Source organism: Anomaloglossus baeobatrachus, chromosome 3, assembly GCF_048569485.1.
Source record: "Anomaloglossus baeobatrachus isolate aAnoBae1 chromosome 3, aAnoBae1.hap1, whole genome shotgun sequence".
Taxonomy (NCBI): Eukaryota; Metazoa; Chordata; class Amphibia; order Anura; family Aromobatidae; genus Anomaloglossus; species Anomaloglossus baeobatrachus.
The window spans coordinates 30433588-30452761 of record NC_134355.1 but is presented as its reverse complement, the minus strand read 5'-3'; the positions used below and the strand labels follow the sequence as shown (position 1 = coordinate 30452761).

The window sequence follows — 19174 nt, the reverse complement described above, 5'->3', positions numbered from 1 at the left end:
GGTCCGACAGGTTCCACCAGGGGCTGCGGATGGAGCACGGTCCCAGCAAATGGATGACCGCTCAGGATCCCACTTCTCCCAGAGCCGCATAAGGGATGGTGAGGGAGACGGCATGAGGCTCCGGCCTTTGTACCCGCAATGGGTACCTCAACCTTAACAGCACCGCCGACGTAGTGGGGTGAGAAGGGAACATGCCGGGGGCCCCATCGGGGTCCTCTTTTCTTCCATCCGACATAACTATGTTATGAGAATGCATGAGTGGATGTGTGCCTCCTTCCACACAAAGCATAAAACTGATGGGCCCGTGATGCACGGGAGGGTGTATAGGCAGAGGGGAGGGGTTACACTTTTTAAAGTGTAATACTTTGTGTGGCCTCCAGAGGCAGAAGCTATACACCCAATTGTCTGGGTCTCCCAATGGAGCGACAAAGAAATATAAATCTGGGTCGGCCATATAAAAAAAAAAAAAAAAAAAAAAAGAAAAATCGTACTCCTTGTGCACCGATACCAAGCAATTTGTTTTTTACGAGAGATATGAGATTTCTCTGGCTGGAGCCTCCCTGAAAATTACCTGTTACACTTGGCTCCTATTACAGAGCTATTTTAATCCAGTTTCTCTGCAGCAAGTGACTTACCAGGACGGAGCGCGTATATCCCCCGTGCCCAAATATTACATATCAGTCCTTGTCCTGCATATCAGACGGCTACGAGCGTCCCCCGCCCGGCCACAATAATGCGCTCTCATATTTACTGATTGACAACGTCAGAACGTTTCTCCGCTGACTGTATTGTTTTTAGCAACTAGACCGACAACGGGGAAGGTGGGGGGGAGGGGTAAGGGGAAAAACTGGAATGGGGGGGGGGGGAGGGAAAGCCAAAACTGTCACCAGCATCTCCAAGGTTCGGCTTCATGTCACTTACCGACGAAAAGCTTTTTTAAGTTTCTTTGCAAAGTGTCTCCAGGCATTTACATCTTTCTTCCATCCCGAAAAGTCCAACAGATCGAACAGAACAAGAAGAGACAACTTCTGATTATCTTCAGAACCTGTCAATGGATCAATAACAAAAAAATCTAACGCTGAAAGATCTGTCACTAATATCGGTGTAGTATATAGAGGATGTGTCCCGTGTGTGGTGCAGTATATAGAGGATGTGTCCCGTGTGTGGTGCAGTATATAGAGGATGTGTCCCGTGTGTGGTGCAGTATATAGAGGATGTGTCCCGTGTGTGGTGCAGTATATAGAGGATGTGTCCTGTGTGTGGTGCAGTATATAGAGGATGTGTCCTGTGTGTGGTGCAGTATATAGAGGATGTGTCCTGTGTGGTGTAGTATATAGAGGATGTGTCCTGTGTGGTGTAGTATATAGAGGAGGTGTCCTGTGTGGTGTAGTATATAGAGGAGGTGTCCTGTGTGGTGTAGTATATAGAGGAGGTGTCCTGTGTGGTGTAGTATATAGAGGATGTGTCCTGTGTGTGGTGCAGTATATAGAGGATGTGTCCTGTGTGTGGTGTAGTATATAGAGGAGGTGTCCTGTGTGTGGTGCAGTATATAGAGGATGTGTCCTGTGTGTGGTGTAGTATATAGAGGAGGTGTCCTGTGTGTGGTGTAGTATATAGAGGATGTGTCCTGTGTGTGGTGTAGTATTTAGAGGAGGTGTCCTGTGTGTGGTGTAGTATATAGAGGATGTGTCCTGTGTGTGGTGTAGTGTATAGAGGATGTGTCCTGTGTGTGGTGTAGTGTATAGAGGATGTGTCCTGTGTGTGGTGTAGTGTATAGAGGATGTGTCCTGTGTGTGGTGTAGTATATAGAGGATGTGTCCTGTGTGTGGTGTAGTATATAGAGGATGTGTCCTGTGTGTGGTGTAGTATATAGAGGATGTGTCCTGTGTGTGGTGTAGTGTATAGAGGATGTGTCCTGTGTGTGGTGTAGTGTATAGAGGATGTGTCCTGTGTGTGGTGTAGTATATAGAGGATGTGTCCTGTGTGTGGTGTAGTATATAGAGGATGTGTCCTGTGTGTGGTGTAGTATATAGAGGATGTGTCCTGTGTGTGGTGTAGTATATAGAGGATGTGTCCTGTGTGTGGTGTAGTGTATAGAGGATGTGTCCTGTGTGGTGTAGTATATGGGGGACGTGTCCTGTGTGGTGTAGTATATGGGGGACGTGTTTTGTGTGTGTGTCTCCTCCTCGCTCGTCCCCGTCCCGTGTCTCCTCCTCGCTCGTCCCCGTCCCGTGTCTCCTCCTCGCTCGTCCCCGTCCCGTGTCTCCTCCTCGCTCGTCCCCGTCCCGTGTCTCCTCCTCGCTCGTCCCCGTCCCGTGTCTCCTCCTCGCTCGTCCCCGTCCCGTGTCTCCTCCTCGCTCGTCCCCGTCCCGTGTCTCCTCCTCGCTCGTCCCCGTCCCGTGTCTCCTCCTCGCTCGTCCCCGTCCCGTGTCTCCTCCTCGCTCGTCCCCGTCCCGTGTCTCCTCCTCGCTCGTCCCCGTCCCGTGTCTCCTCCTCGCTCGTCCCCGTCCCGTGTCTCCTCCTCGCTCGTCCCCGTCCCGTGTCTCCTCCTCGCTCGTCCCCGTCCCGTGTCTCCTCCTCGCTCGTCCCCGTCCCGTGTCTCCTCCTCGCTCGTCCCCGTCCCGTGTCTCCTCCTCGCTCGTCCCCGTCCCGTGTCTCCTCCTCGCTCGTCCCCGTCCCGTGTCTCCTCCTCGCTCGTCCCCGTCCCGTGTCTCCTCCTCGCTCGTCCCCGTCCAGTGTCTCCTCCTCGCTCGTCCCCGTCCAGTGTCTCCTCCTCGCTCGTCCCCGTCCCGTGTCTCCTCCTCGCTCGTCCCCAGTCCTCACATATCACCAGTACAATGTGTGGATGTTGTTAGTCCAGCTTCTTCCTCAGATATTTATCTACTCATGTTCTGTTACATCACACTGATATATTGGATATAGCGGCGGCGTCCTCTGGCTGCACAGATGTATCAGCAGGAGGTGATATCGGAGCAGTGTATAGCGGCACTAGAGAGGATCGGAGCGTTATCAGCTGCTGGACACATCTGCACACGTCCTGCTCGGCTGCAGACTGCCACCAAGTGGCAACTTACAGTACTGCAGCTGAGAAAGAACAAGAATATATGTTTCTTATTTTCTCATTATCATTTTCTGATTGCATTTTATATTCTAATTTTAATTATGGGGGAATCCTCAACCAACTCAACAAACTGCAAGAGGATAGGCGAGGAGAAAAAAAATGTACCAATGTGAACACAGCACAGAGCTGCGCTACTCTGCAGACTAATGACAACTTACCAGAATTGCCAAGGAGTTTGCTAAACTTCAGCATCAGCTTGTGGGATGGAGTCTTGGCATATAAAACCTGACAAAATAAATAAATAATAATAATAATTTAAAAAATATTTAATTAATAGAAAAGTATTAAAAATTAAAGATATTGCATACAAATCAAATATTAAATAAAAAGAAGGGAATTTTTGTTTACTTACCGTAAATTCCTTTTCTTCTAGCTCTAATTGGGAGACCCAGACAATTGGGTGTATAGCTACTGCCTCCGGAGGCCACACAAAGTATTACACTTAAAAGTGTAAGGCCCCTCCCCTTCTGCCTATACACCCCCCGTGGGAGCACGGGTCCCTCAGTTTTAGTGCAAAAGCAAGAAGGAGGAAAGCCAATAAACTGGTTTAAGCAAATTCAATCCGAAGGAATATCGGAGAACTGAAACCATTCAACATGAACAACATGTGTATACAAAAAAACAGGGGCGGGTGCTGGGTCTCCCAATTAGAGCTAGAAGAAAAGGAATTTACGGTAAGTAAACAAAATTCCCTTCTTCTTTGTCGCTCTATTGGGAGACCCAGACAATTGGGATGTCCAAAAGCAATCCCTGGGTGGGTAAAATAATACCTCGTAACAGAGCCGTAAAACGGCCCCTTTCTACAGGTGGGCAACCGCCGCCTGAAGGCTCGTCTGCCTATGCTGGCATCCGCCGAAGCATAGGTATGCACCTGACAGTGTTTCGTGAAAGTGTGGAGGCTGGACCAGGTATCCGCCTGACACACAAGCTGAGCCGTAGCCTGGTGCCTCAAGCCCAGGACGCATCCACCGCTCTGGTAGAAAGGACCTTCAGCCCTGAGGGAACCGTAAGGCCAGCAGCACAATAAGCTAGAGAATTGGTTCCTTGAACCACCGAGCCAGTCTTGATTTGGAAGCCTGCAACCCTTTACGCTGGCTAGCGACAAGGACAAGAGTGCTTCCGAGCGGCGCAGGGGCGCCGTACGATCGATGAAGAGTCTGAGTGCTCTCACCAGATCTAATCAAGTGCAAATCCTTTTCACATTGGTGAACTGGATGAAGACAAACAGAGGGTACGGATACCCTGATTGAGATGAAAGGGGGGATTCCACCTTAGGGAGAAATTCCGGAACCGGACGCAGAACCCCTTGACCTGGTGAGACACCGGGAAGGGGAGTTTGCCCGACAATGCTGCCCCGACAGACACTCTCCGAAGTGAAGTGACTGTCCCTAGGAAAACCACTTTCTGCGAAAGGCGTGAGAGAGAAAAAACCCTCATAGGCTCGAATGGTGGTTTCTGCAGAACCATCAGCACCCTGTTCAAATCACAGGGTTCTAACAGTCGTTTGTAAGGAAGGACTAAGCGGCAAACCCCCTGCAGGAACGTGCGTACTTGAGGTAGTCTTGCTAGGCGCTTCTGAAAAAAATACAGAGAGCGCTGAGATTTGTCCCTTAAGGGAACCGAGCGACAAACCTTTTTCCAACCGAATTGCAGGAAGGAAAGAGAGTAGGCAAGGCAATTGGCCAGGGAGAAACTCCCTGAGCAGAGGACCAAGATAAGAATATCTTCCACGTTCTGTGGTAGATCTTGGCAGATGTGTGTTTTCTGGCCTGTCTCATAGTGGTAATGACCCCTTGAGATAACCCTGCAGATGCTAGGATCCAGGACTCAATGGCCACACAGTCAGGTTGAGGGTCGCAGAATTCAGAAGGAAAAAACGACCCTTGAGACAGCAAGTCTGGTCGGTCTGATAGTTCCCCCGGTTGGCCTACCGTGAGATGCCACAGATCCGGGTACCACGACCTCGTTGGCCATTTTGGAGCGACGAGGATGGCGCGGCGGCAGTCGGACCTGATCTTGCGTAACACTCTGGGCAACAGTGCCAGAGGAGGGAACGCATAAGGGAGTTGAAACTGCGACCAATCCTGAACGAAGGCGTCTGCCGCCAGAGCTCTGTGATCGTGAGACCGCGCCATGAATGCCGGGACCTTGTTGTTGTGCTGAGACGCCATTAGGTCGACGTCCGGCATCCCCCAGCGGCAACAGATCTCCTGAAACACGTCCGGGTGAAGGGACCATTCCCCTGCATCCATGCCCTGGCGACTGAGAAAGTCTGCTTCCCAGTTTTCTACGCTCGGGATGTGAACTGCGGATATGGTGGGTGCTGTGGCTTCCACCCACAGCAGAATCCGCCGGACTTCCTGGAAGGCTTGCCGACTGCGTGTCCCACCTTGGTGGTTGATGTAAGCCACCGCTGTGGAGTTGTCCGACTGAATTCGGATCTGCCTACCTTCCAGCCACTGCTGGAACGCTTTTAGGGCAAGATACACTGCCCTGATCTCCAGAACATTGATCTGAAGTGAGGACTCTTGCTGAGTCCACGTACCCTGAGCCCTGTGGTGGAGAAAGATCGCTCCCCACCCTGACAGACTCGCGTCCGTCGTGACCACCGCCCAGGACGGGGTTAGGCAAGATTTCCCTTTCGATAATGAGGTGGGAAGAAGCCACCACCGAAGGGAAGCTTTGGTTGCTTGAGAGAGGGAGACGTTCCTGTCTAGGGACGTCGGCATCCTGTCCCACTTGCGTAGGATGTCCCATTGAAGAGGACGCAGGTGAAACTGCGCGAAAGGGACTGCTTCCATTGCTGCCACCATCTTCCCCAGGAAGTGCATGAGGCGCCTCAAGGGGTGTGACCGACCTTGAAGGAGTGATTGTACCCCTGTCTGTAGTGAACGCTGTTTGTCCAGCAGAAGCTTCACTATCGCTGGAAGAGTAAGAAAACTCCATGCCAAGATATGTCAGCGATTGGACCGGTGTCAGATTTGACTTTGGAAAATTGATGATCCACCTGAAACTCTGTAGAATCTCCAGAGTAACGTTGAGGCTGTGTTGGCATGCCTCTTGAGAGGGTGCCTTGGCCAGCAGATCGTCTAAGTAGGGTATCACTGAGTGACCCTGAGAGTGGAGGACCGCAACTACTGTAGCCATGACCTTGGTGAAAACCCTTGGGGGTGTCGCCAGGCCGAACGGCAGTGCCGCGAACTGAAGGTGTTCGTCTCCTATGGCGAAGCGCAAGAAGCGCTGATGCTCAGGAGCAATTGGTACGTGGACATAAGCATCCTGATATCGATCGATGCTAGGAAATCTCCTTGGGACATTGAGGCGATGACGGAGCGGAGGGATTCCATCCGGAACCGCCTGGTCCTTACGTGTTTGTTGAGCAGTTTTAGGTCCAAAACAGGACAGAAGGACCTGTCCATCTTTGGAACCACAAACAGGTTGGAGTAGAAACCGTGACCCTGTTGCTGAAGAGGAACCGGGACCACCACTCCTTCTGCCTTCAGAATGCCCACCGCCTGCAGCAGAGCCTTGGCTCGCTCGGGAGGCGGGGATGTTGTGAAGAATCGAGTCGGAGGACGAGAGCAGAACTCTATCCTGTAACCATGAGACAAAATGTCTCTCACCCAACGGTCTTTTACTTGTGGCAGCCAGGTGTCGCAAAAGCGGGAGAGCCTGCCACCGACCGAGGATGCGGTGTGAGGAGGCCGTAAGTCATGAGGAAGCCGCCTTGGTAGCGGCGCCTCCGGCGGTCTTTTTAGGGCGTGATTTAGACCGCTACGCGTCGGAGTTCCTCTGATCCTTCTGAGGCCTTTTGGACGAGGAGAATTGGACCTGCCTGCGCCCCGCAAGGACCGAACCTCGACTGTCCCCTCCTCTGTTGGGGTATGATCGGTGTAGCCTGAGGAAAGGATGTATCCTTTCCCTTGGATTGTTTGATGATTTCATCCAGTCGCTCACCAAACAAGCGGTCGCCAGAGAATGGCAAACTGGTTAGGCACTTTTTTGGAAGCAGAATCTGCCTTCCATTCCCACAACCACAAGGCTCTGCGTATTACCACTGAATTGTCGGACGCAACCGCCTTCCGGCTCGCCGAGTCCAGGACAGCATTAATGGCGTATGACGCAAACGCTGACGTTTGAGACGTTAAAGACGCAGCCTGCGACGCAGACATACGTGTGACTGCCTCAATTTGCGCTTGAGCCGCTGAGACCACTTGGAGCGCCCAGACGGCTGCGAAAGCTGGAGCAAAGACACGGCAATAGCTTCATAGATGGATTTCAACCAGAGCTCCATCTGTCTGTCAGTGGCATCTTTGAGTGAAGCCATATCTTCCACTGCAACTAAGGATTTAGCCGCTGGAGATAGGAGGTCCACATTGGAACACTGAACCCAGCCCTTGACAAGGTCAAAAGGGAAGAGATAACGTGTATCCTTAAGGCGTTTTGAAAAAACGATATCTGGACAAGCCTGGTGGTTCTGAACTGCCTCCCTGAAGTCAGAGTGATCCAGAAAGCGTACTCCATGTACGCTTGGGGAACCTGAAACGGAACTTCTCCTGCTGAGAAGCTGACTCCTCAGGCGTAGGAGCTGAGGGAGAAATAACCAACATATGATTGATGGACGCCGTAAGATCGTTCACTACGGTGTCACAATCAGGTGTATCCAGGTAGAGAACGTTCTCAGGATCAGAATCCTGATCAGATACCTCCGCCTTATCATAGAGAGAGTCCCCATGCTGAGACCCTGAATGATGCGGTGACGTCGAGGGATGCTCCCAGCGAGGTCGCTTAGGGGGTCTGGGACTGCGGTCCGAGTCAGACCCCTCACCCTGGGATCCCTGAGACACTCCAGGAGCACCTTGTTGTACCAACTGGGGGGGGGGGGGGGGACCAGGGGCAATGAATCAACAGAGCCCATGGTCTGAGGGACCGGTCTGGACTGCAAGGCTTCTAGTATGTTAGCCATAGTCTCAGAAAGCCTGAAGTAAATACTGCAAACTCCGTCCCCATCACCTGGACCATTAGCAGAGACTCCGGCTGAGTAAGTTCCACAAGGGCCGTGCATTGCATACAATTGGGGTCCGTGGAACCTGCCGGCAGTATAGCCGTACATGCTGTACAGGCTGCATAGAAAAACCTGTGCTTTTGCACCCTTGTTTTTCACAGACGATATGCTGTTATCTCCCCCGACCATCAAGGAGGGTATATAGCCAAAATACAAAAGTGCGACCAAACAGTGCAATGTATAGCGTACAAGCATATATCTATATGTGCATTTCGGCACTAGTGGGGTCAGCACCACAGGTGCTGCTTACCGCCCGGTCACAGCGGGTGTGTGACCACCAGAATCCCTGCCAGGGTCTTCCCAAACTTGTCTCTTTTCTCAGTCACAGAAAAAACTGACATGAATGGCTGCCGGCGTCCTGTGTAGAGGAGGAGGCCGTGGGCGTGCCCCAGAAAGTGCGGGAATCCGGTTTCACACTGTGTACAGTGAGAGGGGTGGAGTATGCAAAGCATACTCCAGCTCTCAGCGCTGCCGTGCTGTGCAGCGTCACGCCCTTACCCTGACTGGCAGGCCAGTGGGCGGTAACGAAGTGAGAGTAGGCCGCAAAAGCCGGGGACTAGAGTGATAAGCGCGGCCCGGCATATAAGCCCTGGTCGGCGCGGAAGTCCCCAGCGCACCACAAGTCCCAGCCGCGCCTGAGATAAAAATGGCAGCGGCGGTTAGCGCGGCAGTCCCTCAATACTCTAACACACCCAGCACGCTGTAGTGTGCGATGGCACCAGTGCGGGCAGCGCCGCCATCCCTGACGCACTAACACACCCAGCAGTGCTGCCGTGTGTCTGTGCGCGGTCCCCTTCATGGGGACACAGAGTACCTCAACGTAGCAGGGCCATGTCCCTGAGGATACTCAGCTCCATGTCCAGCAGATTCCCAGGGGCTGTGGATGGAGCACGGCCTCAGTGCCTGGAGACCGATAAGATCCCACTTCACCCAGAGCCCTAAGGGGATGGGGAAGGAAAGCAGCATGTGGGCTCCAGCCTCCGTACCCGCAATGGGTACCTCAACCTTAACAAACACCGCCGACAAAAGTGGGGTGAGAAGGGAGCATGCTGGGGGCCCTAGTATGGGCCCTCTTTTCTTCCATCCGACATAGTCAGCAGCTGCTGCTGACTAAACAGTGGAGCTGTGCGTGCGTGTCTGACCTCCTTCGCACAAAGCATGAAAACTGAGGAGCCCGTGATCCCACGGGGGGTGTATAGGCAGAAGGGGAGGGGCCTTACACTTTTAAGTGTAATACTTTGTGTGGCCTCCGGAGGCAGTAGCTATACACCCAATTGTCTGGGTCTCCCAATAGAGCGACAAAGAAATAATGGTTAACATTATTTAACAATTAAAACATTTATTATAATTGAAAAAAGATAATAAAGATGTTAAAACTAAATTATAATGTAATTTAATAAAAATTAACATTAGATTACAATTTAAATATTTGATTTCAATTATGTAATGTTAAATAATAATAAACAGTATAATTGAAATATAATTATTTTATTTCAACTATAATGTAATATGTTATTATTATTATTATTATTAACATAATACATTATAGTTGAAATAAAATAAATATATTTCAATTATAATGTTTATTATTAATATAATAACAACAACACATAGTTGAAATAAAATTATATTTAAATTATGTTTATTATTAAGAATTGACATTACATTATAGTTTAAATAAAATAAAATATTTCAATTATAATCTAATGTTATTTATTATTTTATTTCAACTATGTTATTAATAATAATTCACATTACATTATAGTTTAAATAAAATAAAAAATTAGATTGAAATATATTAAATTAAAACACTTATAATTGAAAATTACATCAAAATTAAAAATATTGAATAATGACATTATAAAAATTACAAATTTAAAACAATTAACACATTAAATTATCATTTTTTTCAATTACCATAGAACATTAAATTAAAACAATTATAATAATTGAAAAAATATGTAACAAATATTAAAAAAAATTAACATTAAATTATAATTGGAAATAAAATAGTAAGATAAATTAAAACATTTTTTATAATTGCAACATTTAAATAAAAATTAAAAATAGGCTTTTGAATTATAATTAAATAAATTACAAATAAAAATAATAATTGAAAAAAGTATTAAATACTAATAAAAAATAATTAAAATTAAATTGAACAAAAATTAACAGAAATAACATTAAATTATAATAATTGAAAAAATATAATACAATAAAAATAATAATAATGGTCTGATTTATTACATTAAGGGGGTCTCAATTACTAAACACCAATCATTACCCTAAATTCTTACAAAAGCCTATTCAGTACTGTACATCACCTCGGCATATGTAGGCGATACACAAGACCGTATAGGACACTAACCCGGAGCACTTCTATGAGCTTCTCCTCCGGAGCGTGCTGCCTCTTCATGAACTCGTACAGATACACCTGGGCGTTGGGATTTGCTGGGTTCTTGGTGTTGTTGGCGTATTTTGTCAAAACTTTTTCTGCCTCCCGATTCTCTCCCGAGGACTCGAGAAGCTGAAAAAAAAAAAAAAATATATAAAAACAAAAGAAGATTTGCTTTTTGCTTTCCATGGACAGATTGGATCACGCGTTTCATTTGTCATTACGATTTTATAAGACTCAAGAAAGTGCCATTACGCCATCCAAAACCAAACTTAAATGACTCCGCATGTGCTGCACACAGGGCAGGTGTGGGCTGTGTTACGCTGCTGGCGTCTGCCTATAACAGCATTATTGTCACTTTCACAAAAGTTCAACTTATCAATGTATTAAATTGTCCAACCTGCAGGATAAATGCCAGAAAATAATATATATTTATGAAAATTTGCACTTTCCTCCCAAAAATTTGGGAGGAAAGTGAGGAGTGTGTCTTAGAATCCAAATGTAGCTTACGGTGGTGGAGATGGGTCACGGGAGGCAGGGACGATACTGCGGTGGCTGTGCAGGGGCTGCGGTGGCTGTGCAGGGGCTGCGGTGGCTGTGCAGGGGCTGCGGTGGCTGTGCAGGGGCTGCGGTGACTGAGTTGAGGCGAGTGGTGAGGACTCCAAATAATGGTACCTGGAGTCGGCGCATGCGCAAATGAAGTCCTCAGCTCATCTCATCTGCGCACACTCCGCCTCCGGCTCATTCATCTCCCGGCAGCGGATTTAAAAAAAATGGTGCCCGGGAGTCTCACGTGCGCAGATGAGATCTCGGTTTGTCGCTGAGCCAAGTGCTCAATATGCGCATGTGCCGACTCTGGGCGCCATGTCTTTGAAACCCTCACTACCCGCAGCCTAGCTACCCAAGCCCCAGCCCAGGCGCCCCAGACCCCCCCCCCCCCCCCCCAAGCCCAGGCGCCCCAGACCACCCCCCCCCCAGCCCAGGCGCCCCAGACCACCCCCCCCCCCAGCCCAGGCGCCCCAGACCACCCCCCCCCCCCCAGCCCAGGCGCCCCAGACCACCCCCCCCAGCCCAGGCGCCCCAGACCACCCCCTCAGACCCTCCTAGCACAGGCACCCCAGCACAGGCACCCCAGAGCCCCCCAGCACAGGCGCCCCAGCCCAGGTGCCCCAGCCCAGGCGCTCAGGCCCAGGTGCCCCGGCACAGCTTCCCCAGCCATCAGTTTCTGCCTCCTGTGACCCCACGCCACCACCGCTGTCGCCCCCCTCCGTAAGACACCACCAGATTATAAAACGGACCCCTTTTTATTTTTTCAGCCTTTCTTTTCTTTAAATTTGGGGTGCGTCTTATAAACCAATAAATACGGTAATTAAAACAAAGTAAAGCCAAAACTGGAGATCTCCATGCCGGCGGTGCGACTTACGTCCACGTAATTAAGAACGAAGGGATCCCAGACTCCAGAGAACTTCAGGATCTCCTGGAAGGAGGTGGTCGCCTGTCGGTAGTAACCGGCCACAGCGTTAGCAGAGGACGACTGGGAGCTGCAGTCGGGGGCTGGAAAAAAAAAAAGGCAAGGAAAGAAAGGGGTGTAACAGAGGAAAATATAAAGATAAAAGAAAAAAAACAGAAAAACACCGGATAAATCTGAAAAATTACAATAAGTAAAAGATAAATAAAACAGAGGCCTCTACGGCCCGGCCGTGGTCACACATTACCGCTCTGAGACAGCGCAGACCCTTTCTCCACCCAGGAGCGGTAGTTCAGGACGGCTCTGTGAGCGCGGAGCAGCGTCTGCAGCGGCCTCTGTACATAGGAGTGACGCCCGCTCCTCCAGCTCTCCGCTAAGGACAGCACGCGGTGCGCTTCATCCACCTGCCCCGAACACAGGAGGTGACACACCTGCTCCATAGAGATCTGCAACACAGCAGTATTATAGCACTTATTACTGTACATAGGGGCAGTATTATAGTAGTTATATTCTTGTACATAGGGAGCAGTATTATAGTAGTTATATTCTTGTACATAGGGGCAGTATTATAGTAGTTATATTCTTGTATATAGGGGGCAGTATTATAGTAATATTCTTGTATATAGGGGGCAGTATTATAGTAGTTATAGTCTTGTACATAGGGGCAGTATTATAGTAGTTATATTCTTGTACATAGGGAGCAGTATTATAGCAGTTATATTCCTGTACATAGTGGCAGTATTATAGTAGTTATAGTCTTGTACATAGGGAGCAGTATTATAGTAGTTATATTCTTGTACATAGGGAGCAGTATTATAAGTTATATTCTTGTACATAGGGGCAGTATTATAGCAGTTATATTCTTGTACATAGGGGCAGTATTATAGCAGTTATATTCTTGTACATAGGGGCAGTATTGTAGTAGTTATATTCCTGTACATAGGGGGCAGTATTATAGTAGTTATATTCTTGTACAGAGAGAGCAGTATTATAAGTTATATTCTTGTACATAGTGGCAGTATTATAGCAGTTATATTCTTGTACATAGGGGCAGTATTATAGCAGTTATATTCTTGTACATAGGGGCAGTATTGTAGTAGTTATATTCTTGTACAGAGAGAGCAGTATTATAAGTTATATTCTTGTACATAGGGGCAGTATTATAGCAGTTATATTCTTGTACATAGGGGCAGTATTATAGTAGTTATATTCTTGTACATAGGGGCAGTATTATAGTAGTTATATTCCTGTACATAGGGGGCAGTATTATAGTAGTTATATTCTTGTACAGAGAGAGCAGTATTATAAGTTATATTCTTGTACATAGTGGCAGTATTATAGTAGTTATATTCTTGTACATAGGGGCAGTATTATAGCAGTTATATTCTTGTACATAGGGGCAGTATTATAGTAATATTCTTGTACATAGGGGCAGTATTATAGTAGTTATATTCTTGTACATAGGAGCAGTATTATAGTAGATATATTCTTGTACAGAGAGCAGTATTATAGTAGTTATATTCTTGTACATAGGGGGCAGTATTATAAGTTATATTCTTGTACATAGGGGCAGTATTATAGTAGTTCTATTCTTGTACATAGGGAGCAGTATTATAGTAGATATATTCTTGTACAGAGAGAGCAGTATTATAGTAGTTATATTCTTGTACATAGGGGGCAGTATTATAGTAGTTACATTCTTGTACATAGGAGGCAGTATTATAAGTTATATTCTTGTACATAGGGGCAGTATTATAGTAGTTATTTTCTTGTACATAAGGGACAGTATTATAGTAGTTATATTCTTGTACATAGGGGCAGTATTATAGTAGTTATATTCTTGTACATAGGAGGCAGTATTATAAGTTATATTCTTGTACATAGGGGCAGTATTATAGTAGTTATATTCTTGTACATAGAGGCAGTATTATAAGTTATATTCTTGTACATAGGGGCAGTATTATAAGTTATATTCTTGTACATAGGAGGCAGTATTATAAGTTATATTCTTGTACATAGGAGGCAGTATTATAAGTTATATTCTTGTACATAGGGGCAGTATTATAGCAGTTATATTCTTGTACATAGTGGCAGTATTATAGTAGTTATATTCTTGTACATAGGGGCAGTATTATAGTAGATATATTCTTGTACATGAAACATGAAATTGGGGTGAGAGCTCGGGCAGTGTCAGCAGAGTCCCCAAGCTCAGGGCGTGTACTCTTTACACAGCCAGAAAATACCGGATCTCAGGAGCGTGTATCCTGGACAAACAGTACAATCTGTGAGAACAGAAATTACAGGTCGGGTTCTGCAGCGTCCGAGACAAAAGAAGCAGAATTAATCCCTGGTGACGGCGGCGGCCGCGCTCAGCACCGACAGACACTCCATCGAGCATCGGCTTCTCTGACTCGAGTAGAATTGAAGTCAATGGGAAACGGGAGAATTTTCAAACTCAGACGCTCGAGTCTCAGTCCAGTAACGAGCGGTGGCGAGCACGGGCGCCCCTCACTACTAACCACATCCACCAGGAGGCAGCACCGGGCTTTCTGCTAATGTTTTTTCATCTGAGCCAAAGTGATCCGGGTTATTAAAAAGAATTCCAATCAGGCTGGTGTCAAAAAAACCCAAAAAACTAATATTACAGGAGCAATAAAATAATGAACTCTCAGCTCTGGAGTATAATACAGGAGGTAACTCAGGATCAGTAATGTAATGTATGTACACAGTGACTGCACCAGCAGAATAGTGAGTGCAGGTCTGGAGTATAATACAGGAGGTAACTCAGGATCAGTAATGTAATGTATGTACACAGTGACTGCACCAGCAGAGTAGTGAGTGCAGCTCTGGAGTATAATACAGGAGGTAACTCAGGATCAGTAATGTAATGTATGTACACAGTGACTGCACCAGCAGAATAGTGAGTGCAGCTCTGGAGTATAATACAGGAGGTAACTCAGGATCAGTAATGTAATGTATGTACACAGTGACTGCACCAGCAGAATAGTGAGTGCAGCTCTGGAGTATAATACAGGACAAGCAGACTCCCTCCCTATGTTATTCCTGTTAGTGCAGCTCTGCACTGCCTCTGCTACATCCAGGGCTTGCGGTCGCCGCTCTCTCACCTGCAGATACTTCTTGCACCCGATGTTTTTCATAGTTTCCTGGAATATGTTGATATCGTCGTTTGTGCTTTTGGGATGATTTAGTAGGATCTCGCTTCCTATCCTCCGGATGATCTGTAAACCAAAATACATTTTTATTATACATCTATACCCTCAATATATGAAGGGTTAATAAGCTTCGTCTGCTCCCGGTACTTGGCGGCCGGCCCTTGTGAGCTCCGCTGCGTTATTCTGACGCTTGGCTCATAGGCCGGGATCAGAGATGGTTCTGATCCTCATCATTTAACCCCTTAGACTCTGTTGGGCTGCAGGGTGAGTCTCGGCCCAGCCGCACATATCGCCCATTCATCTAGAGGGGGCATCATTACACTTTCCCGGTAGGGCCGCCATTATAGGAGCGGCTGCATCTGCTACTGATGAAAAGCCCGAATTACAATGACTAAAGCGTCTTCCTGCAGATGATGGAGGCGCTGTGCTGTCTGCCCGGACTGCCTGTCATTCATTCCAGGCTTTACAGCTGATAACAGAGAACAACAGTAGCATCCCAACAGTAACAATGTCAGTCACCTCTGGGGCGATCGCCACTCCCTGCTTGCCTCGATCCATCAGTGTCTGGACATAACTGGCGAGGAGCTCGGCCGCTTTCTCCCACTGGTTCCCCCGCATGGCTTTACATATGAGCCGCAGACACAGATCCGCCGTCGTGTGGACGCTCTTCCGTCGCTTTCTTCGCGCTTCCGCACCCAGAAGAGAAAACTCCAGAATCAGGCGGGTGACAATGCACAGAAACGGGTGACACTTACCCCACACACAGCTCTGCAGACAGCCCGGGGGTCCGAGACCACCAGGGAGTCACCACGACCAGCTGTATGGAAACACAGTATACCCTGAAAGTGAGTACACCCCTCACAGTTGTGTAAATATTTTATTATATTTGACCCTGTGATACAATGTACAGTGTCAGTGCGCAGCTTGTATAACAGGGGAAATAACTATACACAGCCCTTAATGTCCAAACCGCTGGGGGAAAAAGTGAGTACACCCCTAAGTGAAAAAGGACAAATTGCACGGCCTTAACTCTCTTGGGCACAGAGGTCACTAGAGCTTCACAGGAGCCGCTGGATCCTCTTCCCTCCTCCATGACGACATCACGGAGCTGGTGGATGTTACAGACCTTGCGCTCCCCCACCTTCTGTTGGAGGCGGCCTCACAAATGCTCTATAGGGTTTAGGTCTGGAGACGCTTGACCAGTCCAGCACCTTAAACCCTCAGTTTCTTTAGCGAGGCGGTGATCGTCTTGGAGGTGTTTGGTGTCATTATGTTGGAATATGAAGGGAGGTGATCTTGCTCTGCTTCAGTATGTCACAGGACATGTTGGCATTCATGGCTCCCTCAACGAACTGTAGCCCCCCACAACAGACAGCACTCATGCAGCCCCAAACCATGACTCTCCACCACCATGCCTGACTGTAGGCAGGACACACATTTGTCTTTGTCCTCCTCACCTGGTTAGTGCCGCACACACGTGACACTATCTGAACTGAAATAAGTTTCTTGGTCTCATCAGACTACAAGACGATTCCAGTAACCCATGTCCTTAAGGCCCTGTCACACACACAGATAAATCTTTGGCAGATTTGTGGTTGCAGTGAAATCATGGACATATTGTTCCATTTGTACACAGCCACAAACCTGGCACTGATTGTCCTCAATTTCACTGCAACCACAGATCTGCCGCAGATTTATCTGTGTGTGTGACAGGGCCTTTATTCTGCTTGTCTTCAGCAAACTGTTTGCAGCTTTCTTCTGCATCATCTTTAGAAGAGGCTTCCTTCTGGGATGACAGCCATGCAGAGCAATGTGATGCAGTGTGCGGCGTATGGTCTGAGCACTGACTGGTGGATCCCCACCCCTGTAACCTCTGCAGTGTTTGGTCTGAGCACTGACAGGCGGACCCTCATACCCCTGTAACCTCTGCAGAAGAGCAATGCTGGCAGCACTCATACGTCTATTCTGAACAGACGACCTCTGGATATGACGCTGAGCTCATGCACTCAGCTTCTGCGGTCGCCCATGGCGAGGCCTGTTCTGAATGGAACCTATCTTGTTATACCGCTGTATGGTCTTGGCCACTGTGCTGCAGCTCATTCTCAGAGAGTTAGCAATCTTCTTACGTCCTCGGCCATCTTTATGTAGAGCAACAATTGCTGTTTTTTAGATCCTCAGATTTCTTTGCCAAGAGGAGCCATGATTATCTTCCAGTGACCAGTATGAAAGAGTGTGTGAGAGATAACGCCAAATGTAATGTAAGACACGAAACACCCCGCTTCCCACCCCCCCCCCCCCCCATTCAAACCTGAGACCTTGTTATGTCACATGACACCGGGGAGGAAAAATGGGCACAATTTGGCTATTTTCACTTAGAGGTGTACTCACTTTACAGTGTAAATAACTCATCACACCGCCATTAATGTCTAAACTGCTGACAATAAGGCCCTGTGCGCACTAGAAAATGGAATTTTCTTAAGAAAATTCCCCAGGCTCTGAAAGTTTTCCACACACGCGGAAAAAAAAGCACCAAAATTCGCATGTGTTTTGTTGCGGTTGTGTTGCTGTTTTTCCGCAGGTTGGTACATGTGTTTTAATGCATTCAATGCAATAAAGCACATTGGGAAAAAAAGAAAAAAAAAAAGGTAATTTTCACAGAGGGACAGAGACAGAGGGACAGAGACAGAGGGACAGAGACAGAGGGACAGAGACAGACGGACAGAGACAGACGGACAGAGACAGAGGGACAGAGACAGAGGGACAGAGACAGAGGGACAGAGACAGAGGGACAGAGACAGAGGGACAGAGACAGAGGGACAGAGACAGAGGGACAGAGACAGAGGGACAGAGACAGAGGGACAGAGACAGAGGGACAGAGACAGAGGGACAGAGACAGAGGGACAGAGACAGAGGGACAGAGACAGAGGGATAGAGAGATCAATCAATAGATAGAGTCCCTGTGAGGACACACTACAGTTCTCGCAAGCGGTAATGTGTTCACATTACCGACCGTGAGAAATTACCTGTAGTTACCCCTACATCCTCGTTACGACGCTGCATTGAGTATGTGTCAGAGGCGCCTGGATCAGTCTGCAAGCGTCGTGGGACCTGCGTGGATTACGCCGGAGCTGTGTGTTGGGGGGGGGGTCAATAAAGTGGTGAAAGAGGGGGCTTTTTAATGTTTTAAAATAAAGGATTTTTCGGTGTGTGTGTTTATTCACGTTACTTACGGGTTAATCATGAAAGCTGTCTCAAAGATGCTGCCATGATTAAGCCTGGACTTAATGGCAGCACATCGCTGCCACTAACTCATTATTACCCTGATTGCCACCGCATCACGGCAATCTGGAAGAGCCGGGGACACACCGGGACTGTCGCATAATGGATGTGACAGTTCCGGGGCAGCTGTGGGCTGATATTTTCGGCTGCGGGGGTGCATTAACCCTGGCACTCCCCAGCCTGAGAATACCGGAACGCCACTGTGTGTTTACCTCGGCTGGATGATAAAAATACGGCGGAGCACGTTTTTTTTTTGTTTTTTTTATTTTGAATATGTACGTTTGATTTCTATGTGCATTTTAGATGTCTGTGTGTGTGAGTGTGATCTGTGTGTATTCTATATGTCTGTTTGAGTGTGGTCTGTGTATTCTATGTCTGTGATGTGTGTGTGTTTACTCTCTGCTCCGCTTCCTCTTCCTGTCATAATGACATCACTTCCCTGCAAAACGCAGGCAGCGATGATCACTATGTCCCGAAAAACGCGAAATACCGCAGGGAATAACGCAGGAAAACGCAATGAAACACACAGAATTTGCTGCCTGCGTTATTCCCTGCAGGATTTCATGATTACATTGCAGTCAATGGAGTGAAATAACGCAGCTACCTGCGGAAAAGAAGTGACATGCAGTTGTTTTTGCTGTGGGAATTCCACAGCAAAACATGCAGCTGTCAA

General features: G+C 47.7%; 1 protein-coding gene across 2 annotated transcripts in view; it reads right to left on the bottom strand.

Moving 5' to 3' along the window:
• Nucleotides 1-19174, bottom strand: part of TAF1A (TATA-box binding protein associated factor, RNA polymerase I subunit A) — a 49506-nt gene that overhangs the window by 25710 nt on the left and 4622 nt on the right. For both annotated transcript variants that reach the window (XM_075339103.1, XM_075339104.1), the window contains 7 exons: nt 15742-15908; nt 15175-15288; nt 12297-12495; nt 12005-12135; nt 10555-10713; nt 3280-3346; nt 922-1045 (listed from right to left, as the gene is read on the bottom strand). In XM_075339103.1, the coding sequence (XP_075195218.1) occupies nt 922-1045; nt 3280-3346; nt 10555-10713; nt 12005-12135; nt 12297-12495; nt 15175-15288; nt 15742-15908 (961 nt within the window). The remainder of the gene's footprint in view (nt 1-921; nt 1046-3279; nt 3347-10554; nt 10714-12004; nt 12136-12296; nt 12496-15174; nt 15289-15741; nt 15909-19174) is intronic.